General features: G+C 39.2%; 2 protein-coding genes across 3 annotated transcripts; one reads left to right on the top strand and one right to left on the bottom strand.

Annotated features, from left to right (window-relative positions):
• Positions 1-832: 832 nt before the first annotated feature.
• Positions 833-6,131, top strand: rps6 (ribosomal protein S6). The gene is made up of 6 exons (XM_044346968.1): positions 833-939; positions 1,570-1,701; positions 2,441-2,651; positions 3,218-3,364; positions 5,466-5,623; positions 5,999-6,131. Exons 1-6 carry the CDS (start codon positions 934-936, stop codon positions 6,092-6,094), a joined length of 750 nt encoding a protein of 249 aa, XP_044202903.1. The 5' UTR covers positions 833-933; the 3' UTR covers positions 6,095-6,131.
• An 801-nt stretch (positions 6,132-6,932) lies between these two features.
• On the bottom strand, positions 6,933-10,726 carry LOC122979480 (perilipin-2-like). Of its 2 annotated transcripts, none has more exons than XM_044346965.1 (7): positions 10,627-10,726; positions 10,483-10,513; positions 9,950-10,154; positions 8,936-9,018; positions 8,544-8,793; positions 8,290-8,459; positions 6,933-7,382 (listed from the first exon to the last, which is right to left on the bottom strand). In XM_044346965.1, exons 2-7 carry the CDS (start codon positions 10,501-10,503, stop codon positions 7,050-7,052), a joined length of 1,062 nt encoding a protein of 353 aa, XP_044202900.1. In that variant the 5' UTR covers positions 10,504-10,513; positions 10,627-10,726; the 3' UTR covers positions 6,933-7,049. The 2 variants fall into 2 exon arrangements, with proteins under 2 accessions (XP_044202900.1, XP_044202901.1); XM_044346966.1 differs by having other exon boundaries at positions 8,326-8,459.
• Between the last annotated feature and the right edge of the window lie 64 nt (positions 10,727-10,790).

Genomic DNA, 10,790 nt, shown 5'->3' with positions numbered 1-10,790 from the left:
GAGATTTTGTTCAGCTGCTTTCATTCTCAATGCTTAAATATAGAGGAACCCCAGGAATAGCCTCTGTTTTGATTAAACTAATGGAAATCCTTATAAATTAAATTAAGTCGGCTATGACAATGTCATCAGATCATTGCATTTGTTAACTGATAGATGGAAATATGGATTTTATGGATTTGTCCAGTAGACAGTTGTTTTTTGTTTTTTTTTTCTCAAACTGGAGTGGGATGATAACTATCTTTACATCACTCTCTGGCTCTCTGGACGACGCATGCTCAGTGACTCAATAATATCCTTAATGTATTGTTAATACTCCCACAGCTATAGCCATTAATGTAGCCTAATTAATCACTCGATGTGATTTATAATCTTGCTTTGAGTTTTAGGACAGCTCTTTGGCTCGCCACATTTCCTGCACGGAGTTTACTTTCTGTTTTCTGTTCTTTTTTTTTCTTTTTACTTTTTAATGAAATTCAAATAAATCAAATTCATAATTTTTTAATTGAGCGATTTTTATTTTTTTATGAAATGCAAATCAACGCTAATTTATCCTTATCTGTCCACTGATCTTTATGTGTTGTGTGTGTGTGTGTGTGTGTGTGTGTGTGTGTGTGTGTGTGTGTGTGTGTGTGTGTGTTAGTGAATACAATATAAAGAAATAATAATAATTTAAATTAAAGAATAAATTAAAGCAGGAGGGCATAACTATTATTTTTAGATAATTATTTTTAATGACGTTGTGTTGGTTGACGTCAGTATGTCTGGTTCGATTTTTTTTTTTTTTTTTTTTTTTTGCCTTTGCCTTTGCTTCAGCTTGACTAGAAAACTACAGCGAGGCAGTTATCGCGATAACATTTCAGGCCTATGTGAGATCACGGCGCGGATATCCGGTCTCTTTTCCGTGGCGGACCGTCGTTGGGTCGGTTTGGCAAAATGAAGGTACAATGTTTCCCTCAAGATATTTCTTAAAGTAAAACCATTTTCTCTTAAATAGTCCTACATGTTCAATGCCTTGATTGTGAACAGTAAAGCGGCTTAGTTTGATGTCGCATTTACGGCTCTGTTGCTCAGGATGAGCTTTGATTATGATGAGAGCTAAACGCTGATGGACGCTGTCGGCGAGTGAGTCGTAGAAACATGGCAGACAAATGTGCATGGAGCTAAAAGTCTCTGTTCACTACGAGAGAGTTTTCAAACGTGTGTAGCCAATGATATATGAACGTCACATGTTATCAACGTTATCCGGTTGAAACGTTAACCGTTAAACTGGCTGTAACTTCTGTAAACTTTGATAGCCGGCAGGAAAGCTAATAGGCCTCCGTGGCGGTCTGTCACCCTCTGACCGACACATTATCCCGCAAACGCAACGTGTGATAGTTACTGTTCTTTTGTGCGTTTATTAAGTCTTAATGTTGAGAAACGTTCATCAGCAACTCAACATTTATAACCTGTAAGCAGTTAAGCACCTGCTAACGTTACCTGCTACATCTAGCTTGTGCTAATTTGACAGAGGTGTGTTTAACTGAGCTTCAATGAATAACGTGTGATTTCAACCCTTTTGTGTTTCAGCTGAACATCTCATTCCCCGCTACTGGCTGCCAGAAGCTGATTGAAGTTGATGATGAGCGTAAGCTGCGTACTTTCTATGAGAAGCGTATGGCCACAGAGGTGGCTGCTGACCCTCTGGGAGATGAGTGGAAGGTGAGCGTTGAAGTTAACACTTGTGATCTCTTTTAGATCTGGTGTCACCTTGTCCAGACTTCAAGGAAGCAGCGCGCGGACTTGAGTTTGACATGTTGTAAATGTGTTGGATTGTAATGTGGCACACCAGTAGACCCTTTCTGATTGGTCTGTAGTCATTAAGGGGGGACAGCGTGTTGCCAGAGTAACAGAGGAGCTGCTTACCAGATGCGACCAGACCTGTAACCATGGATGGTTGAACTGCATTGCTCTCTCAATTCTCTACATCTACAACTAGTTACTTTACTAAGTTTTTATGAGTGTTCAAGAGATTTTGTCACATGTACAGCAACACAGCAGTTGGCAACATTGAAGGCTTATTAGAGCTCTAGTTCCTATTAGAGTAAATAACAAAATGAAAGAAGAGGAAGGTAAGAGATGAATCAAAATAGACATTATATTGCACGTAAGCGGTAAATAGATTAATAGTGAATTGCACTAAAGTGATGGGAAGAAATGCTAGAAGTAGAGAAGCTCACAGGCCTATGTGCTTTGCTTCTTTAGACTACATAATTATTGAAAGGCAGTTGACCATGCAGTCTTAATCATTAGAAGCTCAAATGCTTTAAGCTTCACGTGTGGTCAGCATTTGCAGAAATGTCAAGTTTAAATCAGTAAAGTTTGATCTAAATGTTCTGTATCACTTGTCACTTTGAATCATTGCACGACAGTTGGATAACTGCTTTCTCTGCTTTTGCAGGGTTATGTGGTGCGCATCAGCGGAGGCAACGACAAGCAGGGCTTCCCCATGAAGCAGGGTGTGCTGACCCACGGCCGTGTGCGCCTGCTGCTTAGCAAGGGCCACTCCTGCTACCGTCCCCGCAGGACTGGTGAGCGCAAGCGCAAGTCTGTCCGTGGTTGCATCGTTGACGCCAACCTCAGCGTTCTCAACTTGGTCATCGTTAAGAAAGGTAACATGTTTGTTTTTTCTGCAGGGCAAAGATTGGACCCAGAATTCAGCTGCTAACCAGTAAAACTCAAATTTTAAAAATGTCTCTCAATGAAAGATGTTGATGGCACACCAGTAGACCCTTTCTGATTGGTCCATAGTCATTAAGGGGGGACAGCGTGTTGCCAGAGTAACTGTGGAGCTGCTTACCAGATGCGACCAGACCTGTAACCATAGATGGTTGAACTGCATTGCTCTCTCATTGTCTCATTGTTCACAGTATTGAGTTTACATTTCTTTTACTGTCCCTTCAAATGTGCTCCATTTGTCAGGGGTTTGGCAGCATTATGTTTATTTCTTTGACACTATGGCAATTTTCTGTTGTTGCATATAGTGAACATGAGAAACAGCTTAAACTTTGCTGAAAGCAGCAGCCCCTCTTCTTCTTTGGAAAGAAATACTCTGCTTGTCTGACAATTACATAATTTAGTGATTGTTGAAAATAATCTTAGTACTCAAGATGTAAGCAGTGTAAAGTTTCAGGTGAAGTTTTCCTTCATTGAACTGGATTGATTTGGTTTTTCTCAGGTGAGAAGGACATTCCCGGGCTGACCGACAGCACCGTCCCTCGCCGTCTTGGTCCCAAGAGGGCCAGCAAGATCCGCAAGCTCTTCAACCTGGCCAAGGAGGATGATGTTAGGCAGTATGTTGTGAGGAGACCCCTGTCTAAAGAAGGTAAGACTACAGATGTTAATACTAAGTCTACATATTTGTCATTGGGATGATTTTAAATGTAGGCAGCATTCATTGGCTATGGAGTTGGCTTGCACTTAAAAACAGAAGTATTGCGCAAGTTATCCAAATAAGTTAAAGTTTCTCTCAAAGATGTACCTGGTTGTTGCCAAAATATACTCATAAGATACTTCAGACAGTGATTGATGATGAAAGCAGTGGAGAAATGATAATATAAACACTACTTGGCTTTTAGCTTTTATTTCGTCTCTTGGTAATTCAACTCTTCTGACTTAGGTTTAGGTTTGTTAGAGAAAAATATTGATCTTTGGACATTCAAAATACAGTTTGGTTTGGCTTTAACAGTGAACAGTATTGATGAGATACAGCCACATTCTGCAAAATATTTACACATTATGTATTGTGAAAGTAAAATCACTTTTAAAGTTATGTATCAAATCTAAATATTTTTAGTTTTTATTCTAGTATTCATGATTTCACTTGTCAGTATTCTCTCTCACAGGAACACTTGACCTGTCAGATTCCTCAAATCCTGCATATATTGACTCAGAGGAGCAGATAGAAAACATTTTTAGGTCCTACGACCCAGTAAATTGAGTTGAAAATGTAGGATTTGGGATGAACAAAGCCATCTTACAAGGTGTAACAAGGACAATACACTATATGAATTAATGTTAAGGGTTTAACGGTACACACAATTCAGTTTGGCACGTATCTTGGATGTGGGGTCAAGGTTCTTTGTTTTCAGTAAAGCAGGGAATAAAAAGAAAGGTAGAAAATTTTGAAAAATGTAAACCTCTAACAGTGGCTCATTGCCCGTAACTATTACTGAAGCAGATTAGTTTTGCTGCAGTCGAATCTGTTACTGAAATAGTTCACTTGTGCTGCAGTGGAAAAGGAAAACAACCTTTGTTTCCTGCAAGGAGTCAGGACACCTGCTGACAGCTGTTTTATGCTGATTTATCTACTAGCTCCACCTCCAGCAGTGATGTCGTTTCACTACGGAACATATTTTAATAAGTGTTGCACTTACCGGTCTTTTGTTTGTCATTCTGATTGCAGTGACAATACAGGGTAACCAAGTTACCTTGGCTAAGCTGGTTAACATAAATCCATGAGCATGCTACAGCTAAGTGGTGCCATGCCAAAATGTTCTGGGTGCAACTCGTGCTCTAGAATTATTGTTCCGCATGTTGGAGTATGTGGACTATTAAACTATTTTGACAGCTACTGTTTGGGTCACGGAGCAATCCAAACAAAGGAAAGTCACGTACTGAATATCCTCTACCGAACGGTTCAGAGCGACTACATGAACCGTTACACCCCTGACTAATATACACTGACTATTTGTTAAGCAGTATTTGTAATATTAGGCTTATACTCTGTTTTGGGGCCAAATCAAAATAAGCTGCTTTTTATATTTTTTACATCAACAATGTAAGTACTGCTAGGCAAGAATGGCATCTGACAACAGCTCTTCCTGACGAGTTACCTGTCCTCCTCCTCGTGACGCCTGTACACTGCTGCTACAACAACAATACAAGCATTACAGCCTTGATTCAGTATTACAAACCTTTTCTATACATATTGCACTGTTTACCATGGGGACGGCTTTTAGCTGTGGAGCTAGCTTTGGAGACTTGTTTTGTATACTGACTTGAGCAAGTTGCTGAGCTCATTCAGGACTTGTGGCAAAACAGTGAGCTGGGTACTAAAGTCACATGAGGGCCATACAACATACTGTAGACAATGTCGAGGCTTCCTGTACATAGTCAGGTGTATTGTGCTGTGACTGTTCAGCACTGCTGAACCTGCACACTAGAAAGTACTCCACAGTGAAGTGGTGACACTGGAGCATCAGTTACTGATGCTGATGGCCCCTCTTAAGTAATATATTACTGATCATTGTTTATGGCAAAAGATATTGTCTCCTCTTGGGGCTCATGTATCACTGCTGATGGCACACAGTATTGGCTCCTTGTGTCAAATTCACCCTGAACACCCTGTGCCTCACCTTGGTAACCTCACCTGGTTTTTATTTGCATGATCAATAAACAACAACTCTCTTTCCTCTGTATGGTAGGCAAGAAGCCCAGAACTAAGGCTCCCAGGATCCAGAGACTGGTGACGCCCCGTGTGCTGCAGCACAAGCGCCGCCGCATTGCCCTCAAGAGACAGCGCACCCAGAAGAACAAGGAGGAGGCATCTGAGTACGCCAAGCTGCTGGCTAAGAGGATGAAGGTAAGTTTTATTGTTATCCTGTCTTATTAGTGCTTAGACATTTAATAAATATTCCAGAAAACTGAAGCAGCTCTTAATTTTAAACACTTCTTATAAAAATACTACCCTACCTTTGCAACTGAGCACTAACAATTAAGGGGGTTTCAAATTGAATGAAATGTTACCATTTTACTGTTTAACGTTTAACTTTTAAGTTCAAGTACAAAGTCGAGTTTTATTTATTTTTGAAGAATTTCCTTGCATTGTTTAGCTGTCATTAGCCCTATTTATTAAAAAATGTGATACGGATAAAGGGGGGTTTAACTTGTTTGGGTGTAAAAGGCTGTTACTTTGATAGTGTTGAAACATGTCTGACACATTTCTTCTTGCAAACAGGAGGCCAAGGAGAAGCGCCAGGAACAGATCGCCAAGAGGCGCCGCCTTTCTTCTCTGAGGGCATCCACATCCAAGTCAGAGTCCAGCCAAAAGTGAAATCAATAAGTCAAATAAAGTAATGTTTTGCTGAAAATTTTGTGTCATTGTGATTCATTTTTAATTGAGTCCAAACCATAATTTTTTTTTTTTTTTTTTTTTTTGTCATCTTTGTTTGAATATCGTAGTTTTGATTGTTGGAAGCCAACTTATTTTAGGCAGTTGCCACAGTGCAGTTTGATAAATCACCATCTGGAATATGCCTGAATCAATATCCAAGGGCCAAAACATAGTTTAGCAGAATGTGTTTTGCCTCAGACAGTATCTTGCCTTAAAATTTTCTTTTATTAAAACTTGTGAATTATTGTCAATTGTCAAATTTTTGCAGTGAAGTTTCACAAGCTTATTTGAACAGGTTCATTAATAAGTCACTACTCAGTGGGCTGCAGATTGAGCTCAATGCACCTTACAACTGCAATAGACCTTTTTCACAGCTGATGTTTTGACATGTCAAAGAGTATTTTATATAAGTTGAAGTGTTGATACCTGCATTAGGTGGTAATAGTGAAAATAACAAACAGCATATAAGATAAAATTGATTTGTAGTGGAAAATGTTCATCGCAGCCATAAGCAGTAGTGATTCAATAAGGTCCATGCTGGTCACAAAGATCCTCAAAGTAGCAGGAAATGGAAAGTTGTTGGCTTGAAACTGGTTTGTGGCAAAGTCCTACTGGTTTATAACACCACTCATCTGTCTTACTTGTAATTTTATACTATAAATTCAGTATTTTTCTCACACAACTGAGGTCTGGAGGAGGTGGTGTCATGTTTTGATTCATAAGTCTGAGTCACTTGATATTTTGGTGGTGTAGTTGTAAATAAGATGAGGAAGTTAAGTTCATGAATCTTCAAAAAAAACTTTATTGTACAAAACAATATTGAGTTTGTAAACTTTTCTGATAGCTGTGTTAATTTAGCACACAGACGTATATCAAATAATTACAGCAGCCTACATCAACGATGCAGACATCCTTTAATGTTAGATCCATTTTCAAACACAGACATCTTTGCAGGCCTTCTCATCCGGTAGTTAGGTGGAACCTGTGGGGGGATTTTAACGACGTCCTTGTGAACCGAGGAGGCCTCTGCAGCCTTGAGGCAACTCCTGTCTTCACTGGAGTGGTTTTGTTGTGATGAATGGCAGCCTAAGTTGTACATCTGGGAGATAAAGAAGAACACCTGATGCTGGAGGTACTGGGGGAGTCCCTGGAGGCTCCAGGCCAAGGCCAGCCAGCTGATTTGAAGGTCCTGAAGAAGACCTGAAGACCTGGACAAAGTCTCCATGACCTGTTAATAAAAGGACAAAAAGTACTAATTCAGTAAAAGTTGGATATATCGAAGACTATTTCTCTTGAGCTCATAATCAACAGGAAAAACAGGTGCTATAAGCCTTTTTTCCCCCCACAGAGGACATTTTGACCTGTCACAGTAAGAAAAGCACAGGTGTAAATAATAAAATGAATCATGACTATTGCATTTAGCTGCTTCATTGTCAGGTTCCTGGCATTGTGCACGCTGGCTCACTGTCACATTGTCATGGCTCACTGGGACCATTGAATAAAACAGAGCTGTTGTTATGTAATGTTATTAGTAACCTGTACTTTTCCTGCAAAATGTCAGTTGTGAAAAAGATCTATTTAGTAGTCAGTTAATCATTTGATTCAGAACAAAAGCTGATCTGAATACAAGCATAAAATAAAGACAATTCTAATACTTATATTTTCTTTGCAAAAGTTACATGTTACTTTTTGAACTTGAAGAGAAAAGGAGAACACGTCACATAGGATTATTTCCTATGAATATTAAAGAAAAAAAAAACTTCACAAGTACTGCACCAAAAACATGCGACTGCAAAGATTATATGTGTTAATGATCATGCCAGATTTGGTGAGTAGTTGATTTCAATCTTTTAGTTGTTGTGTGCAACACCAGAAATTCATATTGACAGGTGCATCTGATAAAAAACTAACTGTGAAAGACCAAAAAACATTGCACACTGTTGATCATTTATGCAGCTATTTATGTTGTTTCGGTCTTTATCTTCCTAAATACAGAGAGTACAAGTGATCAACAGTGTACATGATTTCCTGGACACAATGATTAAATGACTCCACAATGAAGTCAGTATCATTTTGAATAATTTGATGATCTGTTAGAACCACACATGCTAACAGTCTGCTTTAGACACACCCACCACTCTATCTCTTGTGAAACTGTACTGACAGCACACCTCAACAGACTGCATCTTGGCTCCAGCCTTGTGATAGGTTCTTCTGCACAGCTTGGCAGTGAATGTCACCAGTCGCACTGGGTAACTTCTCCTGAGTGCAGCTGCCTCAAAACCCTCCAAGCGGGCTTCTTCCTCTATAAAACCACCAAGAAGGTATTTTGAGGGACAGACGGTGGCTAGTGTACATATTGAATGTGACACCGGTAGCATCTAATTACCTTTTTCTTCCTCTGTAGGAGGAAGCACTCGGTCCATCAGAGCCTCAGATATGTTCAGAGCGGTGTCCAGTCCCACACTGACCACACTGATGGCTCGTTCCACTACTGCATGGTTAGCCTGCTCATCAACCTGCTGCATCCTCTCGATAACCCAGGCGACAGTGTGCTGTACACACTCCATAGTTCCATTAGCTACAATGTTCACCACATCTCGGATCTCAAGCATCTTGTTCTTGGCACCAACAACAATCTTAGTGAAACAGACAAAACGAAGAGAGCACAAAGAGGGATCTGGCTTCTTTTACACTTCCAAAGAATCTGTGTAATTTGTATTTTTTGTGCAATTTGTGTGAATTCAATATCGAAGGATTAAAAGGAAAGGAAAATGTTACCTGCTCTGTGGGCGTGTGAAGCACTGGGAATGTAGTCTCAAACCAGTCAAGACTTTTACATGCAACATCATTTGCAATGGAAACTATGGAAATATTACAGACAGTGAATCAATACAACAACAACTGGCAGCTGCAGCCCCTGTCTTCATTTAGTTAATATGTTGACCCATTATGCATCATCTGTATCTTTTGTTGTCTGAAAAGCATAAAAAGTTATTATTAACACTTGATTTTAATTGGATATAAATTATTCATATGGATACTCATGAGTTTATGTATGAAACATATTTTTTAGCTGCATGACCTTACACAGATTAAGTGATCATCACTTATTAGTGATGGGGTTGTGTAACCTTTTGAAATAGGTTCAAGTTATATAATTTACAGTTTTTAGTTGATACATTATTGATCTGAAATTTAAAAACAAATATTAAAACATTTCTTCACTGCTCCATCCTGAGTTTTTTTCTGTTATGGATCACAGATTTTGGAAAGCTGTGATACAGCCCCAACAAACATTTTATGAACATTACAGTCAAAACAATTAATCAATTAATTGACTTTGTCATCTGATGAAATTCATGTTCAACATTCATGATAATCAAGTAATTCTTAAAGGAAAAACTCCAAATATTTGCTGATTCAAGCCTCTCAAATGTGAGAATTTCCTGCTCTTCTCTCTTTTATATGAATGTAAGTTTAATTTCTTTGGGTTTTGAACTGATTGTTGGATAATACAAACAATTTTATGACATCACTTTGGGCACTAGGAACTTGTGATGAGAGTTTTTCCACTATTTTCTGACACTTTATTGACTAAATTAATTTTAAAAAATTGATAATCAAATTGTTAGTTGCAGCGATGATGCAAACTTACTGGCAATATCTTTTTCCCCTTTGCCTCACATCCACATCAGAACAGATTGGCATGTATGGATGAATATAAACAGGGAATATAATAAATGACAATAAAGCCTAAAAAGTCACACAGAAAATGGTTCCAACAACACTCACTTTGAGGCTCCAGTTTAACAATGACAGGTGACATCCTATCTGATGCCACTGTGCCTAAAGCTGTCACACTGTTCTCCAGCACCTCACACACAGACCTCAGGCTGGGGTGGCTGCATTTAGTGTCAATGTACAAGACTGACAGCTTGGCACAAGCGGAGCGAACCATGGGCAGCTTGGCCAGTCTGGCAGCTGCACTGGGGACCTTCTGTACGAAACCAGCAGAGACAAAACCTCAGTTCAGATCCAGCTTTTTGACTTCCACCTCCCCACCTAGTGCACAATTATTCTTTACAGTGTAATTCTAGTTATAACCAACCAAAACACCCAAAGGTCCTGGAGTGAAATATCAATATGGGAGTCCTTAGTGTTAAGAAAATACTTTTTATTTTTACGTTTGGGAACTTATCTAACAAAATATGACTACAGAATTCAAACACAAAAGAGATTTTAAGCAACTCTCTGGGTAAAAATAAAAATGTAAAACATTCAGCTGTTGATGCAGCATGAGGTTAATCTGACTCCATTGTACTCACCTGGTTGTTGTTCGTCGGCATATTTCGTGCACTTTGATGGAGGGGGAAACAGAGATAGGCCTTCATAAATAGCACGTTCGAAATGTAAACTAAATGTAAGTTTATTGGCATAAAAAAGGAGATTGAAGAAAATACAACACTCACCCTGCAGAATGCTGCTTCTTACGAAAACTGTGGTTCACATAGCGTGCTCAGTCAATTAGCGTTCACCTGTTCTCCTCAACGGTAAATGTTAGGTTGGATCAGGCGCAAGGACGAACTCTCGCGAGAGAAACAGTGAGCCAAAAAATCAAATACTTTTAAATCTA

This window comes from Thunnus albacares, chromosome 3, assembly GCF_914725855.1.
Source record: "Thunnus albacares chromosome 3, fThuAlb1.1, whole genome shotgun sequence".
NCBI classification, from domain to species: Eukaryota; Metazoa; Chordata; class Actinopteri; order Scombriformes; family Scombridae; genus Thunnus; species Thunnus albacares.
The sequence above is the reverse complement of the archived record's forward strand: the minus strand, read 5'-3'. Positions and strand labels throughout refer to the sequence as shown.